This window comes from Brachyistius frenatus, unplaced genomic scaffold (genome assembly GCF_029030835.1).
Source record: "Brachyistius frenatus isolate BFR_SWC_R1_liver_20210118 unplaced genomic scaffold, ASM2903083v1 Contig_11, whole genome shotgun sequence".
Classification (NCBI taxonomy): Eukaryota; Metazoa; Chordata; class Actinopteri; family Embiotocidae; genus Brachyistius; species Brachyistius frenatus.
The window spans coordinates 1,367,501-1,390,033 of record NW_027210610.1 but is presented as its reverse complement, the minus strand read 5'-3'; the positions used below and the strand labels follow the sequence as shown (position 1 = coordinate 1,390,033).

The 22,533-nt window shown below is 42.4% G+C and overlaps 1 protein-coding gene across 3 annotated transcripts in view; it reads left to right on the top strand.

Annotated features, from left to right (window-relative positions):
• The first annotated feature begins 8,952 nt into the window (after positions 1-8,952).
• The window catches only part of bahcc1b (BAH domain and coiled-coil containing 1b), a 65,603-nt gene continuing 52,022 nt past the window's right edge, over positions 8,953-22,533 (top strand). For 2 of the 3 annotated variants that reach the window (XM_069691379.1, XM_069691377.1), the window contains exons 1-2: positions 16,884-17,054; positions 20,710-21,042. In XM_069691379.1, coding sequence (XP_069547480.1) covers positions 20,871-21,042 — 172 coding nt within the window. In that variant the 5' untranslated portion in view covers positions 16,884-17,054; positions 20,710-20,870. Of the gene's footprint in view, positions 9,294-16,883; positions 17,055-20,709; positions 21,043-22,533 lie in introns of those variants that run through there. The other variant, XM_069691378.1, reaches the window with a different exon arrangement.

The following is a 22,533-nucleotide window of genomic DNA, read 5'->3' as shown; positions in this document are numbered from 1 at the left end:
GCAGGCAGACTGCCCGTGTAACCGCGCAGTCTAGCCAGCAGCTGAGGCTTCCAGGGGAGAGTTGTGAAGAGGGGATCTCTCTCTCTCGCTCTCTCTCTCTCTCTCTCTCTCTCTCTCCCTCAACGGCGGAGCGGCAGCTAGGGAGAAGAGAAGAGGAGGAGGAGGAGGAGGGAGAAAGAGGGGGAAGCCCACGCTGATAGCTGGAGGGAGCCCCAGCGCGTTGTGTGTGTGTGTGTGTGTGTGTGTGTGTGTGTGTGTGTGTGTGTGTGTGTGTGTGTGTGTGTGTGTGTGTGTGTGTGTCTTTCTTTGTGTGTGTATGCGCGCATTATAGTCGTTGCTAGGAAATCCTTTCTGTAGTGTGTGAGGGAGGACCTACAAGCAGGATGAGAAGGCAGCTGCAGTAAAAAAAAATTAAAAAAAAAAATCCTCCGCAAAATTAAATCAACTTTTAATCTATTTGAAATATAGATTTTGTTCTTTTTCCTCTTCTTTTTTTGAAAGTATGGATTTGTTCAGGAGCGTGAGGGTTCGCATGTAATGTGCTCTCCTGTTTTTTTGTGTACGTTAATGTTTGCATTCTTGTGTGCAGCTTTGTGTTAATCCACTCACACACACACACACACACTGTGGTGAAGTGAAATAGGCTGCTTCATCCATAGTAAAGGAATTGATTCAGTGCAGCGTTATGAGTGTGTGTGTGTGTGTGTGTGTGTGTGTGTGTGTGTGTGTGTGTGTGTGTGTGTGTGTGTGTGTGTGTGTGTGTGTGTGTGTGTGTGTGTGTGTGTGTGTGTGTGTGTGTGTGTGTGAGTGTGAGTGTGAGAGTGTGAGAGAGGTTAGTGGTGGTATTTTCAGATAAATCACTCTGGGCTTGCAGAACAGTCAGTCCTCACCTATGTAAACGCACCCCTGAGGGCAACAGATTTATCTGCAAGAAGAAGGTTCACCTCCCTCACACACTCGCTCACACACTCGCTCACACACACACACACACACACACACACACACACACACACACACACACACACACACACACACACACACACACACACACACACACACACACACACACACACACACACACACACACACACACACACACACACATGCATGCACACACCTCCCCCTTTCCCTCCCTCTGTTACCCCCTTCCCCTCAGCATGGAGATGGATGGCCCATGTCCCTTTTGTCTCGATGCAAATGGACTTTAACCCCGAATTAATGGATAACTCCCCAGAAAGGCCTAATAATGCTCTGCTCACATGATGTACACACACGTTCACTGGCAGGCCTCTTTAGACATGTTGAGTTTGTCTGCTGGACATTTACACTACAAGCATCATGTTTAGGGGCAGCAATAGCCGTCTGTTAAACAGCACAGAAAAAATTGAACTTGCTGTAGGTACATTAACTACCATTAATTACCAATGTAGTGCTATTAATTTTTGTTTTTCTCCCCCAGTGGTGCTTTCAAAATTAAAGCTGGCCCGCCTGTGGGAGTTTCATAAAACCCCACAACCACTGTGACCAACCTTTCCTCCAGAACAGTAAAACGAAATCCTGCAAGCAGGCTCGCTGACTGTTCTTCCACCTTCCTTTATAACCCCTCTAACACAGAAATATCACATTGTTGTAATTCTATTTTGGTTTTATGTGCGGACATTTGAACTCTCGGGCCTGTTATATCCTGCGCCGAGCACACAAGTTGATGACAGACGCTGGAGTTTAACATGGAGCTGGGTGCTGCAATTGGGATGTAGATATGATCCCCCATTAGCTGTGGCGCCATGCTGCTCCACAACATTACCACGGCACTAAAATTTTATTTTAGTAGCCCGCTTGCTCAGGTTGATCAAGAGGAGGGGGGGGGGGAAGAGAGAACAGCAAGATGGAAAGCTTGTAGTGTGTTTAGTAGTCAGTGTTTGTGCAAGCACTTGTTATATTTTTGTGTACAATAAACCCACTTCCTCCATGTATAGCTGTCACCCCTGAGCACAATCAATGTAACGACCCCATTTTGCTTCATGTCAGGCGCAGACTGCATTGCCACGGTGGATATAAAAATTCATCTGGGGAAGAGGCCACTTGTTGCTGGAGATGGCAATAGCTGGCCGAGGGAAGACGAGAAAAAGAGAAGAAAAAAAAAAAAAAAAAAAAAAAAAAAAAAAAAAAAAAAAAAAAAAAAAAAAAAAAAAAAAAAAAAAAAAAAAAAAAAAAAAAAAAAAAAAAAAAAAAAAAAAAAAAAAAAAAAAAAAAAAAAAAAAAAAAAAAAAAAAAAAAAAAAAAAAAAAAAAAAAAAAAAAAAAAAAAAAAAAAAAAAAAAAAAAAAAAAAAAAAAAAAAAAAAAAAAAAAAAAAAAAAAAAAAAAAAAAAAAAAAAAAAAAAAAAAAAAAAAAAAAAAAAAAAAAAAAAAAAAAAAAAAAAAAAAAAAAAAAAAAAAAAAAAAAAATTTTTTTTTTTTTTTTTTTTTTTTTTTTTTTTTTTTTTTTTTTTTTTTTTTTTTTTTTTTTTTTTTTTTTTTTTTTTTTTTTTTTTTTTTTTGGAGGAGGAGGAGGAGGAGGAGGAGGTAAGAGACGTGGAATCATTTCATCCAAATGAGATGGATGTTTTAATGCATGTACTTCATGTAAAGTCCTCCACAACATGCCACATAAACATATTTGTCTTTATGAATGAGGCTGCTGGGATGATATTGGAGGAGGAAGGTAGAGAAGAGTTGTTAGTTGTGTAGAAGGAGGCAGAGGAGTCTGTGTGTGTATGTGCAGGAAGTACATGAGCCATAATTCATACATTTTGAACTTTTAATTTGATATTAAAAAGAAATAAACAAAAGGACTTCTATATCTGGTCGATGGACTAGCTCCGAATGATGAAATCAAAGAGCAATTAAAGGTTTTCTCAGAACCACATTTGGTTAAAATAAAAGCAAACACAGAGAAATCATTATTATAGCAATTATTATATGAAGCGTGTCACATAAACTACCCCATTTTTCCAGATATTGCTCAGCTCCCTCCCAGCAGCTCAGTAAAGCCTCTGAACTTTTCACTCCTTCTTCAGCCTCTGGTGTTGCCACGTTCACTCAGTCTCATGATCAGCGGAGGGTGTATACACAAGCTATTGTTGTTGGGAAAGATGGCTGCCGTAGACGAAGGAGGCTTGTCAGTGGCCTGCAATGTACCCATACTTCTGATACTACACCTAGTGCATCAGCACTGACCTTTATTATACTGAGGGAGTTACATGTTTGAGGTTTTTCCTCTGTTCTATTCAGCATTTAATTGAACATATTGCAATGAAGTTCAATTCAAACTTCACAGCAAAAAATGAAATGTGCAGATTTTTCTCAAATATAATCTGAATTAGCTCCAGATGCACCTCCATTTAGTTTTAATGATGATTTAGATTTGAAGTTTCTACCAATAGGCCATTTGTGTTTTTTATGTTCCAGGTTGATTCGATTGAAACTGTTGAATTATACGTCCTAAAATCCCCCAAATCATTGTTTGAACAAAGCAACGAGTCCTCCTTCCCAAATGACCATAAACCTTTTTTTTTTTTTTTCCCCAGCGTTTAAATACGACCCACAGGAGTTGTTCCTAAATTACCACCCCTGGTTAGGTATAAACACTCGGTTTGGGTCAGACAAAGACAATTGTTTGAGTTAAAATAATCACTGGAATAGTGATGTACGTTAAAATTACCACTTCCTTAAAGTTATGCAACCTTCATGTTCGTGGCAACAGTAGACAGCACTGGGAAAAAAAACTGTCCCAACTCGTGGAACAGCACCCGAGTTCGCTGTTGAATCAAACCATTCACCCACCTCACTTCGGCGAGAAAAATTGTACATTATACAGACGTCGTCTGAACTGCGCCTTGTCTCCGGCTCACATTCATGTGAATTCTCAGACAAAGCATCCCAAATTCGATTTTTCACCACTGTCTAAAGCAATGTTTAGAGGTCATGGTCATTTCTCATAAGGTCAAAGGTAATATTATGGAAAGAGACCAGAGTCACCAGATTGTTGTTTCACTTGAAAACATATCAGTGGATTGTAACAAGCTGATTGCACAAAAAGTTTACGGCTCGTATTTCGGAGGACACTCTGGAACAAAGTTAAGTGCTGGCTTACTTCTTTCCAGTGAAAGAGTTTCCGCCTTTCCTAATTTTGCGTTTACGAGGCACGACACTTTTGCCTTTTTTTTGACATTTTTGGATTAAATGTAGGCTACTGTATTCCCTGACCGGTCCACGTCCAGCGCAGGGACATGTTCTGTTGGAGTGTCCGATATTGTGTTGATGTTTAGTTTTAGTATCCACATCTGTGCATCTTTAACTGCCGTCAGCTTCGGGCTTTGGAGAGACATTTAGGGTCAGACCAGAGGCCAAGAAGCAAAAGAAGAAAGGAGAGGTGGTGTTAAAAGGAGGGAAAGATAGAGTAAAAATGAGTCGGGCCTTTTGTAGCTTCAACTGATTGGATCAGCGTTGAGTTGACCTCTGACCTCCCAGCTGGACCAAAAAAGGGTTGCGAGACACACTTCCCTTTTTCTTCTCCCAGGCAGCGGCCACTGCAGCGATCACATGACTTTCCGGGCAGGCCGCGTGATGCTGCTGCAGATGTGAAGAGAAGGGGGGGAGAAAAATTATAAAAGGAAGAAAAGAAGTTTTAGTGAAAGATTGGAAGGGGAACAAGGGCTAGGGGATGACATGGAGAACAAGCAAACGCGTCAGCAGACAGTGAGGAGGGGGTAGCGGGGTCACAAAGATAGCTTTGTTTCTGTTCTGGCTGCTACATTAGCAGCTGCAATAAAAAAAAAATTAAAAAAAAAGCTTAGAGGGAAGAGAATGGATGGACGATGGCATGGAGGGGTGAATGCCCTGGCATGACGTTTCAGAGATGTCTCTGTTTGTCACTTCAGCCCACTGTGTTTTAATGTGGCTTCATAGAATATGCATACAGGCCATAACTCACATAGGGAAATGAAGACCTACATGGCAGATTGGAGATAAAGGCACCACTGTGTGTCCAGTGATGTAACACTCTTTTATGACTGATATGCATTACAATATGAGAGCAAAGATGAAAGAATTTAGTGCTTTGGCAAGAAGTCATATCCCAGGATGCTTTGCTCTCTTAGCTCACCCGTTTGTAGCCGTTTCAGTCATTCAGCTCGGCTCGCCTATGGGGGTCACTGGGCCTCTATAAACTTGGGGTAGCGTGTGTTTCCTGCACAGTCGCGCGCGCGTGTGTGTGTGTGTGTGTGTGTGTGTGTGTGTGTGTGTGTGTGTGTGTGTGTGTGTGTGTGTGTGTGTGTGTGTGTGTGCGTGCGCGCACGCGCAGTGCACTTGCCTCTGGGCCAAACAACCTCCGATCTCCAGAAATCACATGACCGTGTAAACTGCAGAAACCGGCACCATCTCGAGGTCCAGTGGCACCTTGAAGTGTTTTTCATTTGGCGAAGAGGAGCCGGCCTCAAATTGGAACCAGAGACAGGTTTAGCGTCCGATTCTTAACCTAGCGCAGCTGTGTCACACACACACACACACACACACACACACACACACACACACACACACACACACACACACACACACACACACACACACACACACACACACACACACACACACACACACACACACACACACACACACGTATACATACATACATCAGGGCTCCACGTACACACCAGCAGGCGAGCTGTCTCTGAACACGGTTAAGAATGAGCAACTGTATTACACCAGAGCAAATGAGAAGCACCACATCTAGAAAGTCAATCTTAAACATTTATCCACATTTATCAATACTGCCATATGCGTGCAACTTCGTGATCGGCTTAAAAGCTCGACGGAAACACACACGCCAAATGTTGTAAAGGACAAGTTTTGTCTTTTCTGCAGCTGCCGTATTGAACATTACAGATGTTTCCTGTGTGAATGTGTTTATGCCATAACGTCACACAGCGTGTCGCTTTCAGAAATAACTTAGGATATGATTGAGATTTTCACACTCCCTGAGCGACGAATATGTACAGAGATGTTCTAATGACACAAGAAATAACTTTGCTCCAACAGGTGCTAATGCTCAGTATGTGAAGGAATCCGTGAGCGTAAGCCACCCGACACCTCTGATAGTATCTTACTGAGGTGTGTTTACCCAACACAAGCAGAGTTTGGAGCAGAGAGGGCCCGAACCAGTCGGGGGGTTTAGCAGTAAACCGGTCTTGTTTGGGATTGTTCTAATGAGGAGGGAAGGTTTGCATTTCAGGCTGCAGCCGTTGGTTTAAATGCTACAGACCTGCCCTTCAGTCAGAGGTGAGATGATGGATGGATATTTAACTGGTCTGTGTGAGTTCAGTTTCTACGCGCACTTCTGAAACCGTTGAAAAGTTGAAAGTGGATGACCAGGGGCGTCTCAACCATTAAACTGAACAAACAACAGAGTTTCTGTAACGTCTTGTGGAAGAACTGAGACACCTTTTAAATTTAGGAATCATACTGCGTTAGATTTGAAGCAGAAAAGAGCCGTTTGAAATTGTTTTTTAATTACAAAAATCATTTGGTGTTTCTCAACACATTCTATTCTATTTTAACACATTCCAACCACTGAAACACAACATGTGTGCAGATAAGGGGAATTGGGAATATTTTCCAGGAAAAGTTCGGATCAAAAGGTTTTATGATACTGAATAAAGAGGCTGTTTTCTTAATAGACTTTGCTCATGCAGTAAAAACACGTAATTTTCCGTCAAGTAACTAATGGGATTTTAAAACAAAAATTCCCACGAAACAGTTATGTCATTTTGCAAAACATGTCTCAAGTGCCTGTGAAAGTTCTGCACATGTTTCGGAAGTTTAATTAAAACAGGTTCTAACTTATATATTACACTACAATACGAAAATATATTTTTTCAATGAATGTAAGATAGTCTAAGCATATTGACAAACTGCACGACCCACAATGCAACAGTAGGCCATTGACAAATGAAGGTCATATTCCTCTGTGGGTGGGGTATGCTGTGACCCACCCACTTTCCCTTCCCATAAATCCTCTCAAAGGCAAAGCCAAAACCATACTGGAAGGATTTATGTATGTATTGTTGCTTTTGGTCTTGTGAAGAGTTTCTATTTTTCAACACTGCGACGAGGGCAGCGGCGGTTTGGAAAAGTCATAATAGAATTACTCAGCTTAAACTTTTTAGTTTGTTTTAGTGGATTTGCCTGCTGGGGCTGGTAAAGCATATATCTTGTTGTTGGATGGAAGTTGTCTGATGTCACGTTGCCAAGTGTTTTCACGTGTCGGCTCTGTCCACTGACATTGAACATATAACTACGTACACGTAGGGATTTCTGTTGTCAGCTATGCTGTTGTCATCAGGTCACTTGTTTGTGTCTTGGGTCAGAATATTTGGCCTCCAATAGCATAAGGAACCTGAACACTAAAATCTGCTAATTCAACAGTTTTTATACAGAGAATATGGCCTGCATCCTACAACAGTTACTAAAATTATAGATTATTATGCAGTTTCAATAGTAATTTTTCTACTGCCTGTACACAATGTAGAGGGAAAACTGTGATGAGTAAGCCCATGCAGACTAATTACAGCTGTTACCCTGAATTGCAGCAGGGTGAATTTAAATAAATTAAAAGAAACCTGTTCCTCATTTCTGCCGGAGACACCCTGGGCCCGCCCTTCAGGGCGCCTGGAGGTCCCCGCACCACAGTTTGAAGATCCCCTCCTCCCTCTGTACAAACCCATAGGGCTCTCGGCCCCTGCTTCTATTTCGGACGCGGTGATGCAGGGGTTAACGTGGTGACGTGGTGCTCCTGAAGCGGTGACCCGCAGGGCAGCCAGTGGGGGCTGCAGGGGGAGAAGAGGAGAAAGCCGAGGCTGAGGTCCTGATTGGGAAGGAGGGCAGGAGGCTCCAACAACCACCGCAATTATTACTCTGCGATCATTTTCAATTCTCAGACTTCGCTTCTTCCGCATTCATCTCCAACCTGCGCCTCCTGTCTTTTACGCATAGGTGTCCTCTTTATGAGTGAAACGCCCTCCTGAATGGAAGCAGTGTTTGCTAATGTATGTTTTTACCGCACAGTTGCTCGAAATCATGTCTTTGTTTCTGTAGTCCCGAGCGACGAGGCAGGCTGAGCCTCCTTTCTGCGGAGCGAGAACGGGAGATAAATTTACTTTTACGCGCAAACTTGTCTGGACCGTTTGGACTCGATCAAAGGCTGCGGGGCAAACGCGCAGAAAAGCCGCGGACTCTTTAACGCCTGTGCTTAATGTTTATAGTGCTCTTCCAATTGAAGCCGTGTGTGCATGGCTGTGTTTGCCTGCGCCTGCTCGGTCACCCTCAGAACAAAATGCCTCTGAAATTCCGGAGAGCAGCTATATAGCGGGCATTGATGTAGCTAGTGGTGAATTTTAAAAAGGTGGGTAAACTGTGACCTCCAAGCGGTAATTAGGCCTATCATTTGCCAAACAACTGCCACTATAAACAAATATCAATTAGATTTCCAGTGAAGGGCCGATTGCTCCTTTTCGTAGACTCTCAGACTATTTCGCAAATAAAAACGAGTTTGGTGTGGTCTGCCTTCCACTGCAGCATATAGGTTATGGGTTAAACACATGGTGCATAGAAAAAGGAACGGTTGCCCAAAGCCTAGTAGCTCACTTTGAGAAAACTTGTGGAAGGCGCAGGAAGCTAAATGAGGACAGTAGTTGTGCAAAATCTCATGCTGCATATCAGAAAGATGAATGTGGACGGAGTGATTGGCCTCCACTCCTCCTCCTGCTCCACCTTCATGATCCGATTCAGCACAATCACAAATTAAAACTAAACACGGGTACGGGTCAGAAAAAAAAAAGGTGTGCGCGCGTGTGTCTTGGTGCGTAAATGTATTATGAAGTCAGTTGTTGGTGAGGATGGGAGTGGGTGTATTCCTGGTGTGTAACTCATAAGCATTCTTGATTATGTCCCTTTGCCCCCTCCCCTGATTTAAAAAAAAAAAAATGAAAATGCAAGAAAGCTTCTAGTCTGCTCGACGAGACGTGCGTACATGGGAAAGAGGCAGAGGGAGAGAAAGGGAGAGTTTCTCCATCAATTTTCTGTTTACTGTCAGCACTTCAGATCTCCATTGTGCGAGAGAGAGAGAGAGAGAGAGAGAGGACGCGTCGTCCACATACATTTGCTATTAAACAGCTTCACGGAGACTCACATCCAGAGGATCCGGGCGCACGTAGTCGGGAAAATCCCTCGGTGGATAAATTCAGCAAAGAGTTCACGTGTAAGTAAACGCAGAGCTATTTCAGTCCATACATTTGAACGCGCGTTGGTTTGGATGGAGCTGTTAGATGTACGTGTTTTCTTTCACGAGTTTTAAGTTTTTGAAGGAAGAAAGACTCTTAACTTGTTTATAGCCTTAACCGCTGGATTTTTTTTTTAGATTTTTTTTTTTAGAAACATTTTATTTATTAGGTAGGTATTATTTTGTACGCTTTTACTGTATTTGTGGGGTGTTCCTAAAGCCTCGTGAATAAAATACATGTTAGTCGCTATATTTTGACGGAATTTGACATTCTTGTAGTTTTCAATATCTGGATTTTTGGATTAGGCTTTGAAACGGTTTTAAGCGGTGGGTCTGAGTTTACAGTGACATTATTTCTTTATCTATGTACGTTTATAGGCGGTGATAACGCGTTTAGGCTCCTTTACATTTAGAATTAAAACACGCAGAAACTTTGCGTAATCTGTATCATGCTTCCACCAAATGGACGCATATCTTTATTCTTTTACTGTCTGACAACAGCCAAATATAAATGGATACATACAATTATGAGTGAACATTGAGTGTACAGTTAATTTAAGAAAGTTTGTCAGTTTGGATTTCTGGTTTGGGGAATATAGTGGCACACGTACACACGCGCGCACACACACACACACACACACACACACACACACACACACACACACACACACACACACACACACACACACACACACAGCGATTGAACACATGAAGTGTGACTCTCTTTAGCCGACCAGAGTTGGGTGTTATGGCTCACTTCTGTTATATTAAGTTACACGGTAAAACTGTATAATGATCTGCTGTTTGTCTGCCTCTCTCTTTCTCTCTGTCTCTCTCTCTCTCTCTCTCTCTCTCACACACACACACACACACACACACACACACACACACACACACACACACACACACACACTGAGAGCTTTGGCAACACGTTGGCAAAGCTCTGTGATTTCTGACTTAGTTTGATAAAGTGTTAGTAAAGACAAAGGTGATCCTGGATTAAATATTTATGCAGGAACTTCTTTTTCCTTTTTTTCTACATTAAGTTCCCACCACATATTATTTCTTTATTTGCTGTCACAATCATACTAATATCTTTATTTACTTATCAATAAAGACACATGTAAATATCTTTATTTACTTATAAATAAATATATTTCTCAATAACAAAGACATATAGATTTCTTATTCACAGTCTAATTTATGAATAATTCTGGTAAGCATTATGAAGTCAAGTCAAATATTGTCCTCACGCCCACACAAAGTTTCAGGATTTTGCAGTTGAATTTACAAACTGACACTTCAGATGTGGGAAAACAAAGTAAACTTGTTCAGCCTCAGTTCAGAGAAGAGAACTCAACATGAAACACCTTTAATTTGACTAATTTCAATGATCACTTAAACACAAAAATATTGATTTTGTCTTCAGAACCAAAACATGTAGGCCATTTTTATTTTTTTTACATTTTATTTTTATTTTGTTTTGACAGAAAACATTAAACAATGCCCCAACTTAAATTACATTATACATTAACTGTGGAATTTACTTTAAATATGATACAGTTTTACTGTATATTTCTACAAACAATAAAATAATGTTACTGGTTATTGGATACATGGGTGGACAGCACTGATTTACATTTCAGCTGTGATTGGAATTAGTTTTTTTTGTTTTTTATTAGTTTTCAAAGTTAAACATTATCTGACACTGCGGTTTGTTTAATGCCAAACGTTTAAACAGATATAACTACATTCATAATTAAATTGTTTTAAAGATATGATCCAGACTCAGAGATGTGATCTTTGTAATCCTTAATCATCAAAATATGATCCAACCAAGTTGAGCAACAGACTCCGGAACGACTTGATGACTGTATTGAAATGTTTTCCTCAGTGTTGAAAGTTTTCTGAGAGCCTGTTTTTGTCAGTCAGTCGTGAAGCACGGTCGGTCTTTCCTGTAAAGAGTCCTGCAAAGACTTGTGGTGCAAAATGAGTCACCGGAATCTTACCACGCTGAATAATCAGCTGCAGGAGGTCAGGTGACCTCTTGACCCCACAGGCCTTTCCCGGACACACTCGGTGTACGGCATTCAGACTTCACAGTTTTCTGCCTGTTTAGAGATTTTCCAATTGAACAGGACGTGTTCCGTGATCTTAGTGCACAACTTTCTAAAAACACAAAGCTGTCTCTCATTTTCGACTTCCCATGAGTGCGCGAGTGTCTTGGCAGAGAAGGAGGTGTTGTCGAAATTTTGGAAGAAAAATACACAAATTGAGGTGGTGGACTGAGGAGGTCCTTCGCACGACAGACAGACACGATATATTTAATCCCATTATTTGCGTGTAGAACATCAACATTTCACTACTATTCAGTCACACACAGGTTTACAGTACAAACAGCGGATACACCGCAGGACTGCAGCTATGGCCGTTTATATTCAGATGGTAATGATAATTAAAGCCTCCACCTGCGTGTTTTGATGGTCCATAAATAGATGCTGGTGCTTTCATCTCAGCCATACAGGCCTGGTGGTGGTTACAGCCGGATATATGGCTCTGTGACATGTACTAATTTGGTGCCCAAGCTGTTACCATCATCATCATCATCATCTTCCTCTTCTGCACTATCATCCTCGTCTTGATCTAAAGGTGTCTGCAGACGTATTTAGTCATACGTAGCGGTATACGTTTCTGGTCAATTGACGGTTTTTTTTTTTTTTTTTTTTTTAAAGCGTTTTGATGGAGAAACAGAACGCTTCTAGTAGTTTTATTTCTCCATGCCAACCATTTCATACTTCCTGACCCGTTGCGAGGCACGAGATCCTCCCCGTCCCGATCTGCCAGGATGATCAGAAATAGCAGCATCTGTCCTGCGCGCAACAGAGGAGAAAAGGTCATGTTGTTTTTGTGTCCAGTCAGCTTCTGACTTCATCTTGTCGTCTTATGTCGTTATGGACGACATTGTTGTTTGTTGAGGTCGATATTTACAATGTGTTGGCCACCAGGAAAAAAAATAGAAGGTTTGGCTGTACCCACATCAGCGCTGCTACACGCCCCGAGCGCACAGAGCACCCTTGTTTTTCATAAGACATGCCCAAAGCTTGGCAGCGCTACATTTCTTTTACTCTTATATGACTCTATTGTTTGCAGCACCTTAGATAACCAGGGCGTCTCCCCGATGAACGACCCATTTTGGAAATTCTCATCATTAAAGGCATATCAGAAATATCTGGAGAGAAAAAGGATGCCTGCCCTGTATGGAGGGCCTCCCGTGGAGACAGCTCTCCATTTGGACCTCATTTAAAACCAGCCTCGCCAGTGTTTACCGTTGACTGTGAATTACATTTTTTTTTTTTTTAAACATTGTCCTATGTAGACGTTCAAAAGGTTTATTCGATGTGGGAGCAATTTAAACGCACTTCGGCGATCATCTGTTTTAATGCGCGGAAAACGGCTTATTCACCCCTTTTTTTTTTATGGAGACATAACTCCTCGTGAGGCAAAAGTTGCAGCCCGGAAAGCAACACTAAACTTACGCATGTCAGGTTACACAACATTATGGTCTTGTTTAGCCTGGAAACAAAAGCATAAAAGTCTGAAAATAACGTCTAAATAAATGCTGGGGTTTTCTTTTGGGTTAAGTTTTTGGCACCAGAGCAGAGCAGGGAGAAAAGCGCCTCGGCATGGCCGGGGCTGGATGTCAGGGAAGCGGCCGCGGGGGAATCGAGAGTCCTGCGCACTGGTTTCAGAGTGCGGGAAGAAAAGGAGGAAGAGAGAGAGAGAGAGAGAGAAGAGGGAAGCGAAGAAAGGAAGGTGGAAAGTGTCAGTCAGGAACGCTTCATTGCTCGAGGACAATCTGCGCGCAGGACCGGTCTGTTTCAAGAGCAATCAGTCAATCCGCATTAATTACCCCCCCTCCCCCCTCCCTCCCCCTCCCTCCCCAACGATTCGGGTAGCTCTGGCAGGCACACGGACCAGGAAAGCTGGGGTGCGTGTGTTATGCTTTCTCTCTCTGCACACACGCACACACACACACACACACACACGCACACACGCACACACACCCAGCCCCCCACCTATCTTTTTTTTGTGTGTTTTTTTTTAAAGTGGAAAAAAAAAGAACCAATAAAAATCAAGCAATAAAAGGCTTTTCCTTGTCACTAAATAAATTAAATGCAGATTTCTGTTTTTTAAGTGGCGGAGCCCCTTTTGTGAGCTGCGGAACGGGATTCTTTATTGTCCCTCTGTCATTAGTGGCGAGGACAACAGTGGAGAGAACAGGGAGAGCCAGTCATTTTCATTAGAAATATATAGCCTATACAATACGCTGTGTGGGTACAGGCACATTTCCTGGCTTTGAAATCCTTGGAAACACTAAAAGTGACAGTATTATTTTTTGTCATTTACTGTAATGGTTAAAAACTAAATGTTGAATTTATCACTATATATGAAGGAGCCTGTCAACTGTGATTGTATGACACGACAAACCTGTTGGTTGGATAAAGTATTTAATCCAAACTTCCCGGTTGATTCCATACAAGCCACATGCAAGATATACAATTTATTATCCATTAATGTATTTTTTTTAAAATAATTTTAAATTAATTTGTATTGAGTCTGCACATAAATATTCAGCCTACTCCATATTTTGATGGACTAAGAGCATCCGTTTTAACAGTAATGTTTATTATACGTCCTTAATTGACTCTAATACAAATTAGACTTCACAGATGTAAAGCACATTTGGGATATTAAAATATCGACAATATAAGTCTGCACAAAATTGGTAGTTATGAGCTTTTTGTATATAGCCTAGGCTACTATGTGTTTGTGTACGTAAGTGTGTGTGTGTGTGTGTGTGTGTGTGGACACGTGGTGGCTGAAGCCCATTGGAGACGGCTCGGACATGTCGTCTGCTATGTAAATGGAAAAAGACGGTAACGATGATCTAATTACAAACGTGATAAATCTGCTCGCTTTGGTGTTATTTGATTTGAATTCTATCAATTAATTCCACTTTTGTAGATGAAAGTGTCGTTTTGCTCTGTGCGTATACAATTTTAGAGGCTGCAGACCAGCTTGGGCTTCCCTTTTTTTTTTTTTTTTTTTTTTTACCAGTGTTTTGTTTGGGGTTGGATCGACGCAAAGGGAGAGAGGCTGAGTTTTAATGTAAAGGGACATCAGTTGGAAGAGTCTGCAGATACTTTATGAGGTGCGTGTTCCCTGTTGTCAGCTCTGGACAAGTTCAGTAAAAAGCATTTCTATGACTTTTTCAGCCCTGTTGGTTCATTTTGATTAATATTATTTGAACATTTTTTGCAAAAAAGTTTACATATTTTATTGTTTTATAATTTATTTGTTTTAATATTTTATATTTGACTTTTTTTTTTTAGGTTTATTTTTTTGTACTGAAAAATAAAAATCGCTCAACTTCATCATCTTCCCCCTCGGAAACAAAATAACCTAATTTATTATTATAAGTGACCTACCGTTTCAGCTCCTGCGTAAACCCGGAAATGTCCACTTAATTATTGAATAGTGAGCAACAAAAAGTTTTAGTAAACATTTGGCTGCGCTGCACAGCAATGAGCGCCGAGTCCCGGGATCCAATAACCGTCACTGTTTTAACATTTAGGAGAGAAAATCCTACAATTGTCCCTCTTAACAAACCTATGGCTCTTTTTCCAGCGTCTCCTTTGTCGACAAAACTTTTCTGCCTCCATATTTGTGGAAAAAGGAGCTCCCCTCTCAGCGCAGCGCAATAGCTGTTTTCCGGTTGTTGTCGCCGTTCTCTCCTCCATTTTCTAAACACAAAGTTGGTATTGCTCCATTCCGCGAATCTAGCCTCCACATTTAATACAACGTGTAATTTCCCCCCTTTTACCGTATTCCCTTTGATTTAGTCACTCTTGACTCTCCTTTTGCTCTGGGGCCAACGGGGTTCGCCATGGGGGGGCGCCTTGAAACCGCCCCTCCTTATCTCCTTTCATCGTTCAGCGCGGGGCCGCCTTGAAACCGCAGGGGCAGTAATTGCTTTTTTCAGGCAGCCCAGTGCGGACTGGCCAGCAGCCAATCAGAGCCTTGTTTACACTCGATGATTGACAGCACTCTGGCAACTTGCCAGCCAATCAGGAGCTTCAAGGGGCTGAAGCCCTGAGTTTTAACCCTTTGCCTCCACATATAAACAAACCTGGACGGGAATATTAGCCTATAGCAGCTCATATATTTCGACATGGAAACACACAAGCCCATATCCTTCCACTTTTAATTGGCTAAATTAGTGAACCGTGCACAGGGCTAACCCCGAGGACAGTAATGCTTTCAAATTACGCAGTGATTCAATTTGCCCGGTTGTGTGTGTGTGTGTGTGTGTGTGTGTGTGTGTGTTTGAATGTGCGTGAGAAACAGAGACAGGTAAACAGACATACAGTCAAGAAGAAGAAAATATTGAATATAGCCTACTGCATGTTGTTTATTTACATTCAACCTTTCCCAACCTTCCCGTAAATGCAATAATATAAGCTTTATTTACCCTTTCTCAATATTAATATATACGTGTCGTTTCTAACGATGTTATAGCCTTTAGGATTCTGTACGAAATATTGATAATTGACAGTTAATTCAGAGAATTAACACAATAAAAGAAGATTTGGCTTTTATGGATGATGCAGACAATTACATTTTATTTTTACTTAAAGTATCCCAGCGGGCAAATTATCTATATAAAATGTCAATTTAAGTTTAGGCTATTGATTACAGGTCCTGAACTTCTCTTATCATGACGCACTTGTAGCCTACATGTATGTAAAATGTCTCGCACCGCAAAACACGTCCAATAAAGCAGATGATTCTACTAATAAGGATTTATTTAGCAAAACACGTGCAGTGATGTAAGTGTAAAAGTGGATTTCCCTAAAGGAGCATCGATAAAACCATCAAATCATCGCTGTCACAGCTAAATAACGATATACTCTGAGCACCGGCAGCATTTGAACTCCACTGCAGTGGGATCACGTAGAATAAGGCTCGATGCTGTTTGCACTCCACCAGTGATCAGAAAGTGCAGGCGGCACCGGTTCCTCTGCTTTCCTCTCTCCACACCGAGCAGAGCCGAGCTGTGCCGCCTGTCTCCTCGCATTTGCTCGCGCACGCAGCGCACCGAGGGTTGCAAATCAAACGCCCGCCGTTTCGCTCCGCGGCTCCGGCGGCTTCCTCATTGGCTCCGAGCAGCAGCCAATAGGCAGCGCGTTTTTACCGTCGAAGGGGGTGTGTGCGTGCTGTGCGTGTGTGTGTGTGTGTGTGTGTGTGTGTGTGTGTGTGTGTGTGTGTGTGGCGAGGGTGGGGTGGGGGGAGGGGTGAAGAGGCGGGGGGGGGGGGCGCCTCACGGGCACGCTTTCACATTGTCGTTCTCAAACCAATAGGCCTGCGCGTCCACCCCTCCCCGCACACACACCCCTTCAACCTCAACCTCCTTCCCTCCTCCTCCTCCTCCCCCCCCACCTCCTCCCGGCGTGTCTGAGTCTCCGGCTGCATGAACGAGCCTCGATTCACTACAAGCCTGAACTTCTACGATGCGTCTCTCCCATACCTCAACTGACTGCACAGCACAGTCTGCAGCAGCATAGGATGTAATCAATCCCACATGTTTCATCTCTGCGAATCGGGGATTTTCACTTTGAATATTTTTGTACTTTTTCTTTCATTATACCCCACTCGCCACACAATGGATATAACTTACCAGTAAGTAGCACATTATTTTACAGCTGTGTTTTGTAATCTTTCGTGATTGTCGCTTTTAGTTCAAATCTTTCACACAAGAGAGGATCATCTAGATGTACTCTTTTATTTGAAGGGAGATATTACACATTTTTAGAATAGCACGCTGTTTACTGTCACACCTTTAGAGAAGAGATAATATAATGCAAGATGACATGACTGCTCTGGATATTTTATAGATTAATAATCTAAAGACATCCATCATTCAGGAACTGCGTTAAAGCAACAGATCTCACCATTTTGCAGTATTTTTGGAGGATTCCTTTAAACCTTATGTTTCCTGTGCTGTCCAGTTTGCAGGGCTGAGCTGTCCACGATATGTGTGTCACTTTTGGATTTGACCTCTCTTCACAGCCAAATTGTGTGTTTGTAATTCATTCAGGTCTGCTCCAAACCTTTTGCTTTTCAGGGAGCCTCCTCGCGCTTGTAGTTTCAGGTTTATAGATTATAAATTGTAGATTATTTCTTTGTTAGTTCCCCATTGTGTGAGTGTCTTTGAGAGGGAGGGAGACGAGAGAGGTTTATTGCAAACTGCAGCGCTCCCTCGGTGTGCAGGCTGTGCAGACGCCGGGCTGTCTTCGGCTCAGCCGGGCTTGTCTCTCATGTTTAGCCGGCCTCTGAATATCCGGATTTAGTGCGCCTGTTATGCTTTGTGACTTTACTTTATTGCAAAATTGTTGCAGGGCAATGAGCTGACCACTGAACCCGAGCCACTTCAAGAGCAAATGCCTTTTAATTCCTTTAATTTTTTTATTTTTTTTTATTTTTTTACACCACAAAGGTCCACACATATAAGATTTTACAGATTTATGTTCAAATAGCACAAAAGGCGTATTTTTTTTTTCATGAGATGTGACAATCAAAATTCTTTGCGGATTTGCTGTCTTTTGTGTTAAGTTCATGTTATGTCGTCTTGAGCTGCAGTGGCTACTTTTGTAGTGGGGATTTTCGTCTGGCGATAGTTTGACCCTTTCCAGGGCACTGATGGTTGGAGGTGTGTGTGTGCGTGTTTGGGAGGTGTGTGTAGAAGATTTGGGGGAGTCTGGCTTGAGTGGAAGGAAGCCTGAACGCCTTCCACGTATGTACACACACATACACGCGCGCGCGCGCGCACACACACACACACACACACACACACACACACACACACACACACACACACACACACTCACTTTCTCTCTCTCTCTCTCTCTCTCTCTCTCTCACACACACACACACACACACACACACACACACACACACACACACACACACACACACACATTACAGCAAATCCAAATGATAATTTTCCCAAACTGTTACGCGCGATCTGCTCCCGTCGTTTCGTTGTGTTTGCGTGGCTGTGCGATAACACAGGATTTAGATTCAGGGTTGTTAAATGTAGCCCGTGTGGGCTCTCTTGTTGACGTGGAATGTAAACAGCCAGGACGTGAGTTTACGGCCTGAAAATTTAAAAATGTATAGACAAATGTCAGACGAGAGTGGTTTATGATTGATGTCCCGCGGAGAAGGGCCATTGTTTCTCTCAGCCTAAGGGACAGGAGAGAGTCCATTTTGCCTTCCCAGTGCGCTTGCAGCAGCCCTGCGTTCCTCTCTTTCTACCCTCATTTCTGCTCCTGCTTTCGACTGGATGTGGTCAAAAGAGACAACGTGGTTCTCGCAAACAAATGAGGAATTAAATTATTTAAATACACTTGCAGTTCGGCTAAATATTCTTATGGGAAGCATTTGCTTGGAAGTGTTACACACACACACACACACACACACACACACACACACACACACACACACACACACACACACACACACACACACACACACACACACACACACACACACACACACACAGGCTCTGTCAGAACTTTGGAGATTTTTTTTCGCCCCCAAAACACAATTCCTGAAAGTTGGGAGTCCTTGAGCTGCGTGTGTGTGCGTGTGTGTGTGTGTGTGTGTGTGTGTGTGTGTGTGTGTGTGTGTGTGTGTGTGTGTGTGTGTGTGTGTGTGTGTGTGTGTGCGCGAGAGTCTCCAAGAAGACTTGGATATCCGAGCTCATGCAGGCTATATATTCTTGTGCACTTCATAAGCCCCTGGTCCACCAGAGCATTTGATATTTTCTTTGTTCCTTTATCGTTGGTTCCTGGGAGGTGCTATCAGCATCTACAGAGCGCTAGATGGACGTGCCACGCATTGAAAGGCCCAATAGATGGACTGCTGAGGTGTGTTTGGGGAACGCAGGCACCCACATTTCTCTATATGAGCATCACAGGGCGCCCCATTTAAGCAAATGACCTATACATATAAAGTCGATGATTTCCTAGTCTATTTCACTGTTTATTGGCGCACGCTTCGCACCAGGGGCAGCAAGGTGATTTGATTTGTGTGTGTGATTACAGTGTTGTCTGTATATACAGTATATGTAGCAGAGATGCATGGGGTTTGCCATTGTCAGGAGGCGAGGGCCACTGCTGCCGACTCCGTAGGAGTTGAGAGAAATGGCTGTTTATCGCCGTTTTCATAAATAAGCAACGCCACAAACAACAATTTTGCCTGCAGTGGTGCAAAGTATAAAAAGTCAAACGGTGATGGTGAAACAACTTTGGTAAATCCCTTAAAAAAAAAACGGTGAAAAGTAAAGTCAGATTTAATTAATAAAAGCTGTAGAATAAACACCATGGATCCAAAGCAGTGTTTCTACTGGACCTAAAGACATTACACTACCTTTTTTTTAAAATAGAAATTAAGAATATGCTGTTCTCCAAAGTGGCATCACATCATATGACATGTATGGAGAGGGGGGATCAGATTCGCTGACAAGTAGCTGAGAACGCAAATCAAACTCAATTTACATAAACAATAACCGGTAATAAAATCAGATTTGCGCGTATATTTTGTCCAGTTTTGAACTCTACGGGGTTTGGAGGCCGGATAAAATATTTTAGTCACCACGACGATAAAAAAAAAAAGAAGAAAAAAAAAAAGCTGCTTTTGTGGGTTCTTGCTCTGTGCAGATGGTTTTCTTAATATTTTAGTGCGAGAGCCCCGAGGTCCAGCTTGTTTATGACCAGTCCTGGTTGAGTCTAAAGACTTAACAACTCCTCCTTCATCGAGAGAGGCTTCTTCTTTGTACCGCTGTGACCTCTTGTCTACTGTATATGCATCAATTGTTTGTACCTGAGCCAAATCTCCCCTCTTCCTTTTCCATTCTTTTCGCTGATAAAGAAAGCTCCCGTGTGCGTTATTTGCATCGTGTTTGGTCACAGGATGAAGAGGAGAGGGGGAGGGGGGGAGGGGGTCCTCTTTTGGGTCCAACAATGTAGCGCACGGTAAATCCACATACTCGGTCCATCCACCTTTTCTTACATCAGAAGAGACTTTACTCACCTCCTTGCGCTGCATAAATCCTCGTTAAAAGTAACGTAGAGGATGGCGCCAAAGTCAGAGATACAATGTAAATTTGTTTATTTTTTTTAAGCGTTTTGTGGATTGCTTTTTTGTAAATACTGCTTGTTTGACTAAACATGAAGAGAGTATCTGAGTTCAGTCTTTTCTTCAGCGCTACATCCCTGGTTGGCTCCTCATTGTCAGCGCTTTGACTTGTCTCCTGCTCTCTCTTTTGTAGGACATGACGGGGACTCGGTTTCTACCCTGCAAAGCCAAAACTCCGCTCAATGCGAGGGGAGCCCGAAGTTCATAAAAGGGATTATTTGCATCTGGGTGCCTGAAACCTTCGGTGCCTCCGGATTTTACTTTGGGATTTGGGATTTATCGGTTCTCATCGGGATGGAAAGCCGAGATTTCGCCCCTCCGCACCACCTCCTGGCGGAGCGGAGCGCCTTGGTTCACAGCGCCGCGTCTCGGATGGCGCCAGGCGGCCACGGCTCCGTGCAGCACCCCGCACACTTCCAGCCCGGGAAATACTACTCATCCCACCTCTCCATGGGTCCGCACTCAGGTCAGTTTGGAATGCAGCTCTTTTCCGTGTATGAACGACAAGTGTGGGTCTAAAAAAAACATCTCCTCTCTTTTGTCTGAAGCATATGTTCTCCATATTACAAACTTGGGAAACCTTGACGCTCTTTAAGGGACGAACTGGAATTTTACGTGGAAGGAAATTGCTCTGACTTTGTGGGAATTTAGAAATTAGCAAAGAGGCGCAGGCATCTTTAAGAGTTTTATGTTTTACTTTATTTAATGAACTGTTTATGGCGTAGCAGCTGGCTGTGCGTAACACAAGAAAATAAATATAACGTGTCAATTTAACGTTACATAAAAGCAAAATGTGAAACACAGAGTGAAATGTGCCTCTTTTTTCGCAAATTAAATTAACTTTATATTTATGACACGGACCTAGTTCACCTTTTTTGTTTTAGACTTTAAACCTCTCAAGAATTTAAGGATTATTTGGTTTTATCAAACAGGGATTATCAGGCGTTTCCAGTGGCATAATCTTGTCATAGATTTATATGGTTTCATCAATTAGTAAAGTACTAATCGTTGCCATTTGATGTAATTAATTTAGAATTGGGTTATTCCACCGCTTATATTTCCCATTAAACAATGAATTAAAGCTATTAGCTGAGCCAGTTTCTGTGCATTGTCTGCTCCATGTGCGGTTTCATGAGGGTGGTGGTTTGGTTCGTTGGCCCATGCTGGTTTGTACTGGTCACAAACTGGGGGTCGCGGTGGTGGTGGTGGTGGAGGGGCGCCCTGTCTAATAGAAGTGCGGGTAATACCAGAAAATCCGGTTTCTATATTGAGCGGGGACGTGACGGGGTGCGAATGGGTTGACAGTGCATGCATTAGATTTAACAAGTAGCTTTGGTATCCTGTCTCAATAGGGGAGGGATGTGTGTGTGTGCGTGCGTGCGTGCGCGTGCGTGCGTGCGTGTGTGTGTGTGTGTGCGTGTGTGTGTGTGTGTGTGTGTGTGTGAGAAAAGAAGAATAAGAAAGAAAGACTGCTCGATCATACAATGTATATATAGGCTGCACTAACAGGATGCATGTAAACGTGTCCAATGAGAAATCTCACTAATTACCATTTGCAAATGCAGGAGGTTCTTTAAACCGACTCTGAAACTCGGGCATATGAATAATCTGATGTATGTAGGATCCACATATCTTCTGTCTCCAGTTATTTCCATATTCAGTAGTTATTTTACACAAACCGATGCAGACGTCCAGAGTGGATTTGTAGCTCCAAATTTGGACCAAGATCCATCATTTCCAGTCAACAGGCTTTGTTTTACTGTATTAAGTGATCTATTCTGACATATGATGGGCGTCAGGTTCTGGTTCTGGTTCTCATCTTGGCTGCGTCACATGGATTGAACCTGATTACAATAGACAATATGTTTATCAACTTGCTTTGTCTCAGAAATGTACTTTAACTGTCACGTGAGCGATTACATTTGCAAAGCTTCAAATATGTAATTTTTACTATAGT